We start from the raw sequence: 12,522 nt of genomic DNA on the forward strand, positions 1-12,522 counted from the left end.
CTCCCTGGGCATTTGGTGGGCCACTGTGAGATACAGGAAGCTGGATTACATGGGCCTATGGCCTGATCCAGTGGGGCTGTTTTTATGCCCTAGGCCTGGCCCATCCAGGTTGCCTCAGGCAACAGAGTGGCAAAGGCACCCACCTCTGTTCCATCGGTGGCCTCCAGTGCCCCTCCTTATAAGAACCTAAGAAGAGCCCTGCTGCATCAGGCCAAAGGCCCAGCGAGTCCAGCTTTCTGTATTTCACAGTGGCCCACCAGATGCCTCAGGGAGCACTCAAGGCAACCAAAGACCTGCATCCTGGTGCCTTCCCTTGCATTGGGCTTTCTGAAGTCCCCTGCTTCTCAAACCAGGAGCTTGCCTGTACCCATCATCAGGGCTTGTAGCCTATGATGGACTTTTCTTCCAGTCCATCCAGAGGAGGGCACCAGGATAAGAACATAAGAACAGCCCCACTGGATCAGGCCAGAGGCCCATCTAGTCCAGCTTCCTGCATCTCACAGTGACCCACCAAATGCCCCAGGGAGCACACCAGATAACAAGAGACCTGCAAGGCCTCCTGGGAATTGTAGTTTAAGAACATAAGAACAGCCCCACTGGATCAGGCCATAGGCCCATCTAGTCCAGCTTCCTGTATCTCACAGCGGCCCACCAAACGCCCCAGGGAGCACACCAGATAACAAGAGACCTCATCCTGGTGCCCTCCCTTGCATCTGGCATTCTGACATAGCCCATTTCTAAAATCAGGAGGTTGCACATGCACATCATGGCTTGTAACCCGTAATGGATTTTTCCTCCAGAAACGTGTCCAATCCCCTTTTAAAGGCATCCAGGCCAGTTGCCATCACCACGTCCTGTGGCAAGGAGTTCCACAGACCAACCAAGACCAACCAAGGATGCAGGTCTCTAGCTGTCTCATGTGGTCCCTGAGTCATTGGTGGGCCACTGCGAGATACAGGAAGCTGGACTAGGTGGGCCTCTGGCCTGATCCAGCAGGGCTGTTCTGATGTTCTTCTGTCAATCCATCCAGTCCCCTTTCCAAGACCTCCAGGCCAGGTGCCATCACCACGTCTGACCGCAAGGAGTTCCAAAAACTGAGCCGCCCCACCGAGTCCTTTGCAGGGCACCAGGGCGGTGCGGCGGGCGGGGAGGCAGGTGAGGCACAGCCTCCCCACGAAGTCCTTGGAAGCCTGCGTGGGAGGCACCCACCACCCACGCGCTCTGCGGGGTCTGGGGCCCCACTCCGCGCGTGGGTGCCGGTGCTTGGGTGCCTCCCACGGGGGCGGAGCTTTTCCAAGGGCTCAGTGGGGAGGCCCCGCCTCTCCGCCCACGCGCGTCCGTGGCTCGCGGTCAGCTGCGCGCCCGGCCGGCCGGGAGTCCCTTCCCAGGGGCCGGGCGGGCGGAGGAGGCGGCGCTGCCGGGCGCGTGATCTGCTCCGTCTCCCTCCCCGGCGGGGCTGCGGACTGGGCGGTGAGTGTGCGGCGGTGGGGGAGTCCTGCGCAGGGTCCGGGCGGCGTGGGCGGCGGGCGCGCCCGGCCCCTCCTGCCTCCGGGGCTCCGCCCGCTGCCTGCGCGATGGGGAGGACCGGCCGGCGCAGGCGGGTGGGGGGGGGCGCCGCTGCAGGGACCCCCCCCCGCGTCCGGAGGAGGCGGCGCTGCCCGTCCTCCTGCCCAGGCTCGCGGACATCCCCCCTCCCGGCTGCCCCTCGTCAGCTCATGTGCCCCCCGCTCCCCCCTCGGCCCCTTTGCGGGCTGCTTGAATGGGGTGGGGGCGCTGCAGCGGGGGGGTGGATCTGCCTCTGCTGGGGGGGCGCAGGTCGGCCAGGAGGCCCCCCCAGCAGAAGAGACCGCAGAAGAGGCTCATCCAGGCTGGCAGCGACCTCTCCAGTGGCTGCCCCCCCCCCGAGAGGCACAAGGCGCCCACCCTGGCAGCCCCCTTGCAGAGGGGAAGGAGGGGGCGCTCAGGAGGAGGGGGAGGGCGGGGGGAGCAGGAGAGCCCCTGCAATGCGGGGGGGGGGGGCGAGGCAACTGTCCCTGCCTCTGCCCTGATGCCAGGCCAGGCCTCGCAGCCATGTTGGGGCTGCCGTGGGCACCCTGGCACAGTGGGCATGCGGGAATGGGAACGGAGCAAGGGTGAATGCAGCGCCAGCATCAGGCAGGGATGCCCACACACCTACAGTCGCCCAAGACCTCCCACTGCCTGTGCTGCCCCTCCATATCCAGTGATTGTGCCACCTCTGTGCCTCCCCTCTCCAGTGTCCTAGCTCAGCCCTCTCCTCCCAACAGGCTCCCAGCGGCACAAGAGGAGCAGGGCAGTGTCGGGATCAAAAGCAGCAGTTAGGGAACAAGATGTGCCCAGCTCGGGGAGTGTGTCCTCGCATCCAAGGCGAAGTGCTCTGAGCTGTTGGTCTGTGGAACTCCTTGCCACAGGATGTGGTGACGGCATCTGGCTTAGATGCCTTTAAAAGGGAATTCGACAGATTTCTGCAGGAAAATCACAGCTTACAAACCATGATGTGTATGGGCAACCTCCTGATTTTAGAAATGGGCTATGTCAGAATGCCAGTTGCAAGGGAGGGCACCAGGATACAGGTTTCTTGTTATCAGGTGTGCTCCCTGGGGCATTTGGTGGGCCGATGTGAGATACAGGAAGCTGGACGAGATGGGCCTGTGGCCTGATCCAGTGGGGCTGTTCTTATGTTCTTAAGTACAATTCCCAGGAAGCCTTGCAGGTCTCTTGTTATCAGGTGTGTTCCCTGGGGCATTTGGTGGGCCGCTGTGAGATACAGGAAGCTGGACTAGATGGGCCTATGGCCTGATCCAGTGGGGCTGTTCTTATGTTCTTAACTACAATTCCCAGGAAGCCTTGCAGGTCTCTTGTTATCAGGTGTGTTCCCTGGGGTATTTGGTGGGCCGCTGTGAGATACAGGAAGCTGGACTAGATGGGCCTATGGCCTGATCCAGTGGGGCTGTTCTTATGCTCTTAACTACAATTCCCAGGAAGCCTTGCAGGTCTCTTGTTATCTGGTGTGCTCCCTGGGGCATTTGGTGGGCCGCTGTGATATACAGGAAGCTGGACTAGACGGGCCTTTGGCCTGATCCAGTGGGGCTGTTCTTATGTTCTTAACTACAATTCCCAGGAAGCCTTGCAGGTCTCTTGTTATCTGGTGTGCTCCCTGGGGCATTTGGTGGGCCACTGTGAGATATAGGAAGCTGGAATAGATAGGCCTATGGCCTGATCCAGTGGGGCTCTTCTTATGTTCCCTCAAACTTCACAGGGCCTGGGAGCCAGGAACTGAAGCGCCACTGACTGGGGCCCAGAGCTCAAACAGGAGGCATATTGTGGAACACCTCAAATCACCATTGAAGATCAGTGTGGTTGCATGTGTAGGACCACCTGCTCCTGTGAATGCACTTTGACACTTCCAGAACAGAGAACAGCTCCCCATCCCGCCTTTGTTATCCAGTGACACTATTGCACAAATAAGTAGCATGTGACTGTTCCTCTCTTCATGGAATCTTTGACTGTGGTCAGATGTTATCAGATCCTAGGTCAGGGGTGGCCAAACCTTGGCTCATGAGCCACATGCACCTCTTTGACATACACTGTGCGGCTCGCAGAAATATGTTGGCTGCTGGGCTCCTTTTTGCATCACAGTTAACATGAAAGCTAAATAAGTTTTCAAGCTTTATGATCATGTATCAGCTGACAGCCTAAGCCCATGCATGTCTACTCAGAAGTAAGTCTCATCAGAGTCAATGGGGCTTACTCCCAGGAAAGTGTGGATAGGATTGGGCTGTGAGAGTCCACTGGATGAAAAGCAGAAGTTTAATGTTCATGTTGGCAACCTTCAGTCTCGAAAGACTCTGGTATCGCGCTCTGAATGGTGGTTCTGGCACAGCGTCTAGTGTGGCTGAAATGTTCCATGATGAGTAAATATACTTAAGAATTTTAAATGCTTCTTAAATATCGTGGCTCACAAACCTCTGAAGTTTATCGCATGTGGCTCTTATGTTAAGCAAATTTGGCCACCCCTGTACTAGGTTGTTGGCCATATTTGGCCTTTCTGTCAGTGGGCATCCCAACCCTACAGGAGAGTGACAACTGTTACCCTGCACATGTCCAATCTCGGAAGCTAAGCAGGGTCAGGCCTGGTTAGTGCTTGGATGGGAGACCGCCTGGGAATACCGGGTGCTGTAGGCTTATACCATGATCTCGGAAGCTAAGCAGGGTCAGGCCTGGTTAGTACTTGGATGGGAGACCGCCTGGGAATACCGGGTGCTGTAGGCTTATACCATGATCTCGGAAGCTAAGCAGGGTCAGGCCTGGTTAGTGCTTGGATGGGAGACAGCTTGGGAATACCGGGTGCTATAGGCTTATACCATAGTCTTTTGAGACTGAAGGTTGCCAACCAGGAGAGTGACATATACCCACTTACCTGAGAGTAAGGCTCACTGAACTCGGTGGGGCTGACTGCAGAGTAAGCATGCAGAGGGTTGCACTGAAACAGTAGTAGTAGAGAGAGAGAGAGCTCCATCAAGGGTGGCTTGCACTTTTTTTTACATCAGTTGCATTTCTCCCTTCCCTCTGTGTCTCTTTCTCCTTAGCTGGGAGAGTGAGCAGATGTTTACCATGTGCCAGCCAGAGATCCCCCTCAGCCCACTGTTCCATGAGGAAAGGAGAAGTGGGCCACGAGACACGGCCTACCTCGCAGGAAGAGGCTACCAGCCAGACAACAACCTCAACTTCATGGGAGAGTCGTACGACAGCAATGAAAACTGCTGCCAAGCCACGGCAGAGATTCTGTTGCAAGGGGATGGAGAACAGCGAGGGGACAATGCATTCCAGGGATCAGATAACCAAACATTGCTTCTGCACAGGCAGAAAACGAGAAGCAAGCCCCAAATGGTTTCCCAAGGGCTGAGGTCCGAGGGCATGTCACTCGCTTCTGAAGAGGAGGAAGAGGAAGAGGAAGAAGAAGAAGAGGCAATCCGTAGACCTCCAGAGGGAGCTGAGGTGAGTGGCCTGGAGCAAGAGAATAGTGCCACCAAGGAGAGAATGAAAGAGAGAGGGAAGCTGGCCACCTCCCCCTTAGAGGACAATGGCTATGCCAGCAGCTCCCTCAGCATCGACAGCCCAGATAGTGGGGGTGCCAGTGTTTGGGAAGCCCCCACCGTTGCTGGCGAAGACTGGAGGGGCCACTCGGGATCCCCGTCTCTCGCTGCGGAGCCTGAAAACTCGCCCCCGAGTTCCGAGACCCTCTTCCCGGCGCTGGCGGAGGCCTTCCGGAGCCTTCAGGACAAGAAGAAGTTCAAAGAGCGCGAAAAAGAGAAGCACCACATCCACTTGGTGATGTACCGGCGCCTGGCGCTGCTGCGCTGGATCCGCAGCCTGCAGCAGAAGGTGGTCGATCAGCAGAACAGGTTGCAGGAGAGCTTCGACACCATCCTGGACAACAGGAAAGAGCTCATTCGGTGTGTCCAGCAAGGCGTGGGGCGCCCCAAGAATCCTGCTCAGGCAGAGTTATGAGCGATGCTCTCTGTGTATTTCCTGGGAACTCCCCAGTCCATCGCTTGGTCGCCCACTTGAGGGGGCCTACAGAGCTCTCCATACCTGCCTGTGTCCTGCATGGGAACCCTGTCTCAGTGTTTGATGTTCCTCTCTGTGGCACACAAGCATATCGCCAGAACCGTTAACGTGTGGAGAACTTGCGCCGAGCAAGTTTCTCTTGTCATTTCTGCCTCCATGCGACTGACCGACCAGTTTCACTCTTCATTGTGGTGCATGTCGGGGAACGTACGTGAGATTCGAAGCAAAAGGAAGGAGAAAGGTATGATCCTGTGGTGCGGTTTCATAGACACGGAGAAGACTTGGAAAGGCATGGCCAGGTTCTGAAATAGGCCCAGAACTTTGTGGCAGGCATCAGGGGGCTTGAACCAGGAGTCTTGCCTGCCGGGTGCCCTGCCCTGGGTCACTGGAGGGAACGGTTGGGTGGAAGAAGGAACTGCGGGTGGCTCAAACCAGGATACTATTACCGTGGACTGGACTCTGCCTACTATGTTTCAGTGAGCCAATCCCATGGCACCCATATATGGCACCCATATAGCTTCTAGATCTGCTACACTTCGGGAAGCCAAATGCAGGGGGAAGCCAGTATGCTGCTGTGCAATGCCTTCAGATTGTTTTCCTGCCTGTTACCGCCTGTACCAGCTTCCTGGTTTGCTCCTTTCGATCCGCTCCTTCCCAGCTGTGCTTTTCCACTCAAGAAGCAATGTCCTTGGCTTGGTTTCCTGTCTGGGCTCCAGACTTGCTATCCTGGCGCACCTTCTCTGCTTTCATGTACCTGAGCCTCTTCAGCCATCAGGTGTGACCCTGCCATCACTTCCAGCCAGGCACCCCACTCAAAAGAAGGGCCGGTGATTTTAGAACAGTCAGAGAACGGCCCATTGTGATTATTCTTTTTCTTTTTTAACCAGTATCTGGTGTCTCGTTTCCCCCTCCCCCATCAGTCTGCGTTGAATCTGGCTGTCTTGGCAGTGGTTTTATGAATGGATCAGCACGCATCTATAATGCAAGTCAACCCAGACCCAACTATCTCAGTGATAAGAGTTTGGATGCAGAAGGTGCCAGGAACATCCTTAATATGAAGGATAAGAAATATCCTTGATATTTCATGGGACGCTGTATTCCACCAGTCTCCACTCTTCCACCCCCCTTTCTTTTCTAATCCAGGGCGTGGGAGCTGTATCAGTGGAGGCAAGAGGATGGATGGAGGATGCCTCTTGCAAACCTGTTGCCAGAGGTGATCATCTCAGTTGGCCCCATGGATGGACTGGCCCTGGCCCCATATGTTCAGTCATGTAAAGTCGTGGATGTCATCTGATTCTGAGTTGATCGTGAGTTGAACCACTTCACAAGATCAGGTTTGCGTGTGCAAGTGTGAACCAAAACCAATGCATTTGTGTTTCTCAAATTTTGGATAGCTGTGGGTCAATTTTCCCCCCTGAATTAAAATTAGATGCACGTTTTGCTTTGCTAGTCAGAAAAGTGTACTTCCTAGAGAAAGCTGAACTGTAAGCATGACCCGCTCTTAGAGCCAGTTTAACACACAGAGGCATGTAGCTTTGCTTCTTTTTTAAACCTAAAGCAGTCTCAGAAGACTGTGAGTTTAAACAGAAGGGCTGTGGGTGGTGGTAGGAAAGGGTTTCAGAGTTGCTTTTCCCATTCACCTCTAGCTGTTTTCCCACTTGAAATTGTCCATCCCCCCTCCCCCCAGCTGCTTTTCCAGCTATGGGGGAAAAGACGCAGGTGCTTCCTACTGAAATCATGGCCCTGTCTTACTATTCTGCTACCCCATTTTAGTAGCATGGCTGCTGGAGGTCCTGAATCCAAACCCTGCCTGGGAGCCTTCATTATTATTACTAGCAGTATTAACAGTATTTATATTGTGCTTCATAGCACATGGAGTGAAAGCCTATTGGCTGGTGAGAAAGGTCAGAGAGGGAGCTTCTCTGACCCCACCCGCTCGCCAACTGAGCATCCTTAGAGACCCCATATAGGGGTCTCTGAAGGGTACAGGGGACTTTGGGGGATGTTCCTATTTGCAAGGTTGCCAGGCAAAGTGAAAGTACAAGTCTCTTGCAGCTTTAAGGGTCAGCTTGGACCTCTGATGTGCATGCACTCTTGACTAGTCCCCGATCTGACCACCACCCTTGATGCAGCCTTTACCTGTTCCCCTTGACTCCACCCCTTCCAAGGAAGAGTACCAAATTTTGAAAACAAAAACCATGTGGCTACAACATATGAAATTCTAGGTAGGTAAGCAAGCAAGCAAGCAAAAAATAAATAAATAAATGAATAAATAAATAAATGAGAAACGTATGCAAAAACCTTTTGTTAGGCCCAGGATATTGGTTGCCTGCCTGCCAGACCTCGGGCTATTAATTTGCTTTCATTTTCTGTTTTAAAAACTTTCATATTTCTGCATTTCCTCTCCTGGTAATAGGGGCTAATACAAGCCTAGATGTCTTGGATTTTGGAGATATCGAGAATGTATTTCCTAATAAATTATACCAAATGTTTTTATTTTATTTGCTCTACACCCAAAGGAAAGTGTTGAGGTGTTTTGTTCCAAAAACTACCTGGGAGTGATGATGACCAGATGATTTTTATTTATTCATCCTTATCCACCAAGGTGCGCCATTGCGTAGCATGCGGTCGTGAATCTGCCACATGGTGGTCACATGACTTACGGTGGGGCTGCAGCTGGTTGGCGCAAATTCCACATGCTCACGATTTGCCAAAGCAGCAGGTTCCTGCCCGTTCTGCATTTGTGCACTCTGCACACCACATGGGTCGTCGGAGAACAGATTGGACATGTCTAACCTGCTTGAGAAGAATGGAGACGAGGCCTCATTCTCTGACTGAAATCTCTGCCAATGCGTCAAGACCTCAAGACTGCACAAGGCCCATCTGGCAGAAGAGACTTCACTGCAGCAAAGTGACAAGCTGGAAAGTGTGTCCTTCTTGTGTGTGTGTGACACTTTCAGTACTACTACCCAAAATATAGCCTCCTTTCGACCGGGGGCCCAAGAGCGTATAAGAGGATATAGCAGCCTACCAGTCAAATATTGTCAAAGACTCCATGAAGCTATTTTCTAAATCGCTATCTCCCCGTCTTCATCGCATTGTGTTGTCATGGAATAGCAATGGTAGGGTTTACTAGTCATATGTGCTCAGACCTGCCCTGCCCTTGAGGCCAACTGAGGCAGTTGCCTAGGGTAGATTGATGGTGGGCTGCTCACCTCTGTCTGTCCACATGTATCCACCATTCTTCCTTCACAGCGTCTTCCTGTTCCCTGTATTCAGAAGAGTGGAGCAGTAGAGGAAGTGTGGAGGAGAGCAATCAGGCACACTCTGGCCTGCCACTCTCCTCCCACACTTCCCCTCTATTCCTCTCTTCAGTTTTGAATCCAAGGAGTGGAGGAAGGGAGGAAATTGAGAATTGCCGTATTATTACTATTCCCTTTTGGACCATCACCTCTCCATGGACCACCACTTTGAGTAGCGCTGTTCTACTAGAACAGGGGTGTCCAAACTTTTTGGCAAGAGGGCCACATCATCTCTCTGACACTGTGTCGGGGGCCGGGGGGAAAAAAGAATTAATTTACATTTAAAATTTGAATAAATTTACATAAGTTTACATAAATTAATATACTAGAGGTGGAACTTATATGAATGAATGAAGGTCTTGCAATAGCTCAGGGCCTATAAAAGGCCTCACACAAGGCAAGGCCGGCCTTTTTTTTTGCTGCCACTACTGCATCACAGATGTGAATCAGCAAGCAGTGGAAGGAGCCCTCATCCCACAGCTAACGTGAGAGGTCCAACAGTCGCCAAACAGTCATCCTCATGCTGAGAGCAGTTGCATCGGGCTAGTGCGGGCTCCAGAAAGTTTCCGGAGGGCCAGAGGCTCATTGGAGATTGGGGTGTCCCTGAGGGCCGCATTGGAAGTCCTCAAGGGCCGCAAGTGGCCCCAGGGCCGGGATTTGGGTACCCCTGTACTAGAAGATGGCCATTTCTCTGAGCATTGTTATCGATCCAATGCATTAATGCTTTAAAGATCAGCAATTTTCAACATTTTTTTTCTCACAGTGTGCTGACGTCTATGGTCTTGTGATGTCACTATGGGAGACTCCTCTGGGTTCTGCGGCCCTGTTTCTAGAGCAACTGTCTAGAAACAATTGTAATCTACTGTTACCCCCTCTTTCTCCACTGACAGAGCTACACAAACCGGAAGAGTTTTTCAGCGATTTTCAACTGTGGTGCTCCAAACTGCTGCAGCATGACTGTGGCACATCATTTTACGGCACACCGTTGTGTCAAGGCACACCAGTTGAAAATTACTGCTTAAATACTTGGCCAGTATTTGACGATATTTGACTTGTTGGTTTCTTTGGGGCAGGGGGAATGGATCACATTTTTCAGCATGAAAAATTCCTCAAGACTGAAATGAATCAGGATTCACCACTGTGAATCAGGTGTGAAGGGAGTTCTGCGATGATTTGGATCATGTTCATTGTCTTCAACATGGATCTTGAACTTTTGTTTGAGCCCTGAAGAGTACATCCCAGGAGCCTAAGTTTGCTTTAACCAACATTCAAATTGTATTTGTTGCAATCGAAATATTCTCTTAATGGTTCACTATTTAGCATGTGTTTATTTCAGTTGTTATTTTTAAATACATATGACTGTATTTAGAGTACACAAATATATATGAATATGTATAACAACTGATGCAATAATGGGGAAACGGAAATACTTCTCAAATGGAGAAAAAAAAATCAGTCTTAAAATTAATCGTTGATCAGGTAGAAAGGCATGGAGATTGTATTGCCAGCATCATGGCCGAAGGGGAACTTGATGCAAATGTGTATTTTTTTTACAGAATGTATTTATTACAGAATATTACATAGATGTAGAGGGATTTGAGTGGGCAAGAACTACTAAGTAGTAAAAACCACAGAGTTGCTGCTATAGACTCACTTGGCTACCCTAACACAAAGGAGGATTAGGGTTAGGGCTGGGATAAGAGGCTTGGGATATATAATGAGGTTTGTTGCCCAGTTATAGTGTGATGCAAATGATTGAGATATTAAAAAACAAACAGATAGATGTAAATGTCCCGGGACACCAAAAACTGGGACTCATTTGACCAGGACACAATAGTCTGGGACACAAATACCCTCAAAAAATCTGGCCAAATTTCCAATTTATTTGAACTTTAATTTTGTTGTGGTATGGAACCTCTGACTAGGAGCTGCAGCCTAGATCCAGAGGGTGGCTATGCTTTTGTTTATGAAAGCTGGCGTGTTTGTTTGCCCCATTGCCAAGATCAAGGAAGGGCACGGTTTAAGCAGGTCCTCTTGGAATCACAGAAGGCAATCACTGCTTAGGAAAGGCACAGCCTGGCTGGTCGGAGACCCCTTCATTCTGAATGGGCCAATATGCCCCTCAGCATTGATCCACTGCCTGCCATTGCTTGCATTCCCTCGCAATATCTAAGGAGCATTGTGTCTATCAATAAAGGTGAAAGAGAAATTGAGTCTGCTACCTGCCTTCTTATTTCCACTTCCTCATCATGGTCATGCATTGGTCCAAACTCTCAGGACCAGCCCATCCGAGGTGGTCATCTCAGGTGGTGATTGTTGGGGTGGGGGAGGAAGAGGGGATAGAGCAGAAGAGGGAATATGGTGGAGAGGAGAGTGGTAGCCTAGAGCGGACTGTATTCCAGTCTTGAAAAGAAAGGCTAAACTGCATGCATAGTCCAATCCTGTGTGAATTCCTTTGCAACGATGCAGCGGCACTGGCAGTGCTGAATCCTGTGCCAGATTTTGGCAGCTGGAGGTCTCCTTTGTCCCCTTGCCCTAGGGTAAGCCTCAACAACCATTATGGGGCAACTCGGATCTGTGTTAGATCGATCGCTGGTGCATGCCTGTGTTGCCCCTGTGTTGGCAGACAGTGCCTGGGAAGGTGGGCAGGATGTGGTGCGTGCCAGTGCCATGATCTCACCCTCCACCTGGGCACCGTCTGCCCATCCCCCACTCCCATCACCACCCTCCCCTGCCCTATTTCAGCCCTTCCCCCATCCCTTTCAGCCTCCTGCTGCTCAGCTTGGAAAATCCCTTCTCTGGTGTGTTCTGCACCTTCTGCCAGCCTGGGCCTTTGCACCAGTGCCAGTGACTGCAAACACTGCTTTATGGCACTTTGCAACACTAAGCATGGGTGCAGTGTGTGCTGTGTCGGCACTCACTCCAGAGAGGAGCCACAAGTCAGACCATGGACTTCAGCTCCAATGCCAGGATGCCATGCTGTCTGGTAAACGAGAGACAAAGCTTGCTTAGTCTTGCAGCCGGTTTCTTTTTGGAAGGGTGTTCATGGACTTCTTCAGCCTCCTGTTGAGCCAAACAGAGACTTTTAAAAAAATTTTTATTTAATTTAAGGCATGGGTACAGGGAAAATCACAAATACATATATATATTCAGGGTAATACAAAGGGAAAAACACTAGGGAATCGCAGAACTGCAGCTAATACTATTTTGTTTCTATAATTATCATCACTTCAATAGTTCATAATCGTTCATCCAACCATTCATATAACGGGTTCCACAATTTCTGTATTCTCTCCATCTCGCCATCCCTCAATCTTTCCGTCAACGCATCCATTTCGACAATCTCGTACAGTTTCTCAATCCACATCTCTACACTGGGAATTTCCGAATTCTTCCACAATCTGGCATAGACGCATCTTGCTGCAATGATTACGTATAACAAAGTGTGTTTGAAATCATTGTTAGAGCTTTCAGGGAAAATATTCAATAGAAACAATTCTGGTTGGACGGGTATTACACAATTGAAAATAGCTTGGATATTTCTATGTATTTTTCCCCAAAATTCTTTTGCCTTAGGGCAAAGCCACCACATGTGATAAAAAGATCCTTTCACCTCTTTACATTTCCAACA

General features: G+C 51.1%; 1 protein-coding gene across 1 annotated transcript; it reads left to right on the forward strand.

Annotated features, from left to right (window-relative positions):
- The first annotated feature begins 1,394 nt into the window (after positions 1 to 1,394).
- Positions 1,395 to 11,104, forward strand: C10H1orf216 (chromosome 10 C1orf216 homolog). Its single transcript, XM_066639068.1, has 2 exons — positions 1,395 to 1,470; positions 4,608 to 11,104. Exon 2 carries the CDS (start codon positions 4,624 to 4,626, stop codon positions 5,527 to 5,529), a length of 906 nt encoding a protein of 301 aa, XP_066495165.1. The 5' UTR covers positions 1,395 to 1,470; positions 4,608 to 4,623; the 3' UTR covers positions 5,530 to 11,104.
- Positions 11,105 to 12,522: the final 1,418 nt, after the last annotated feature.

Source organism: Tiliqua scincoides, chromosome 10, assembly GCF_035046505.1.
Source record: "Tiliqua scincoides isolate rTilSci1 chromosome 10, rTilSci1.hap2, whole genome shotgun sequence".
In the NCBI taxonomy this organism is placed as follows: domain Eukaryota; kingdom Metazoa; phylum Chordata; class Lepidosauria; order Squamata; family Scincidae; genus Tiliqua; species Tiliqua scincoides.

What these genes read in the sequence shown, in the direction of transcription:
- C10H1orf216 (XM_066639068.1), top strand. Translation starts at nt 4,624, where the DNA reads ATGTTTACCATGTGCCAGCCAGAGATCCCCCTCAGCCCACTGTTCCAT.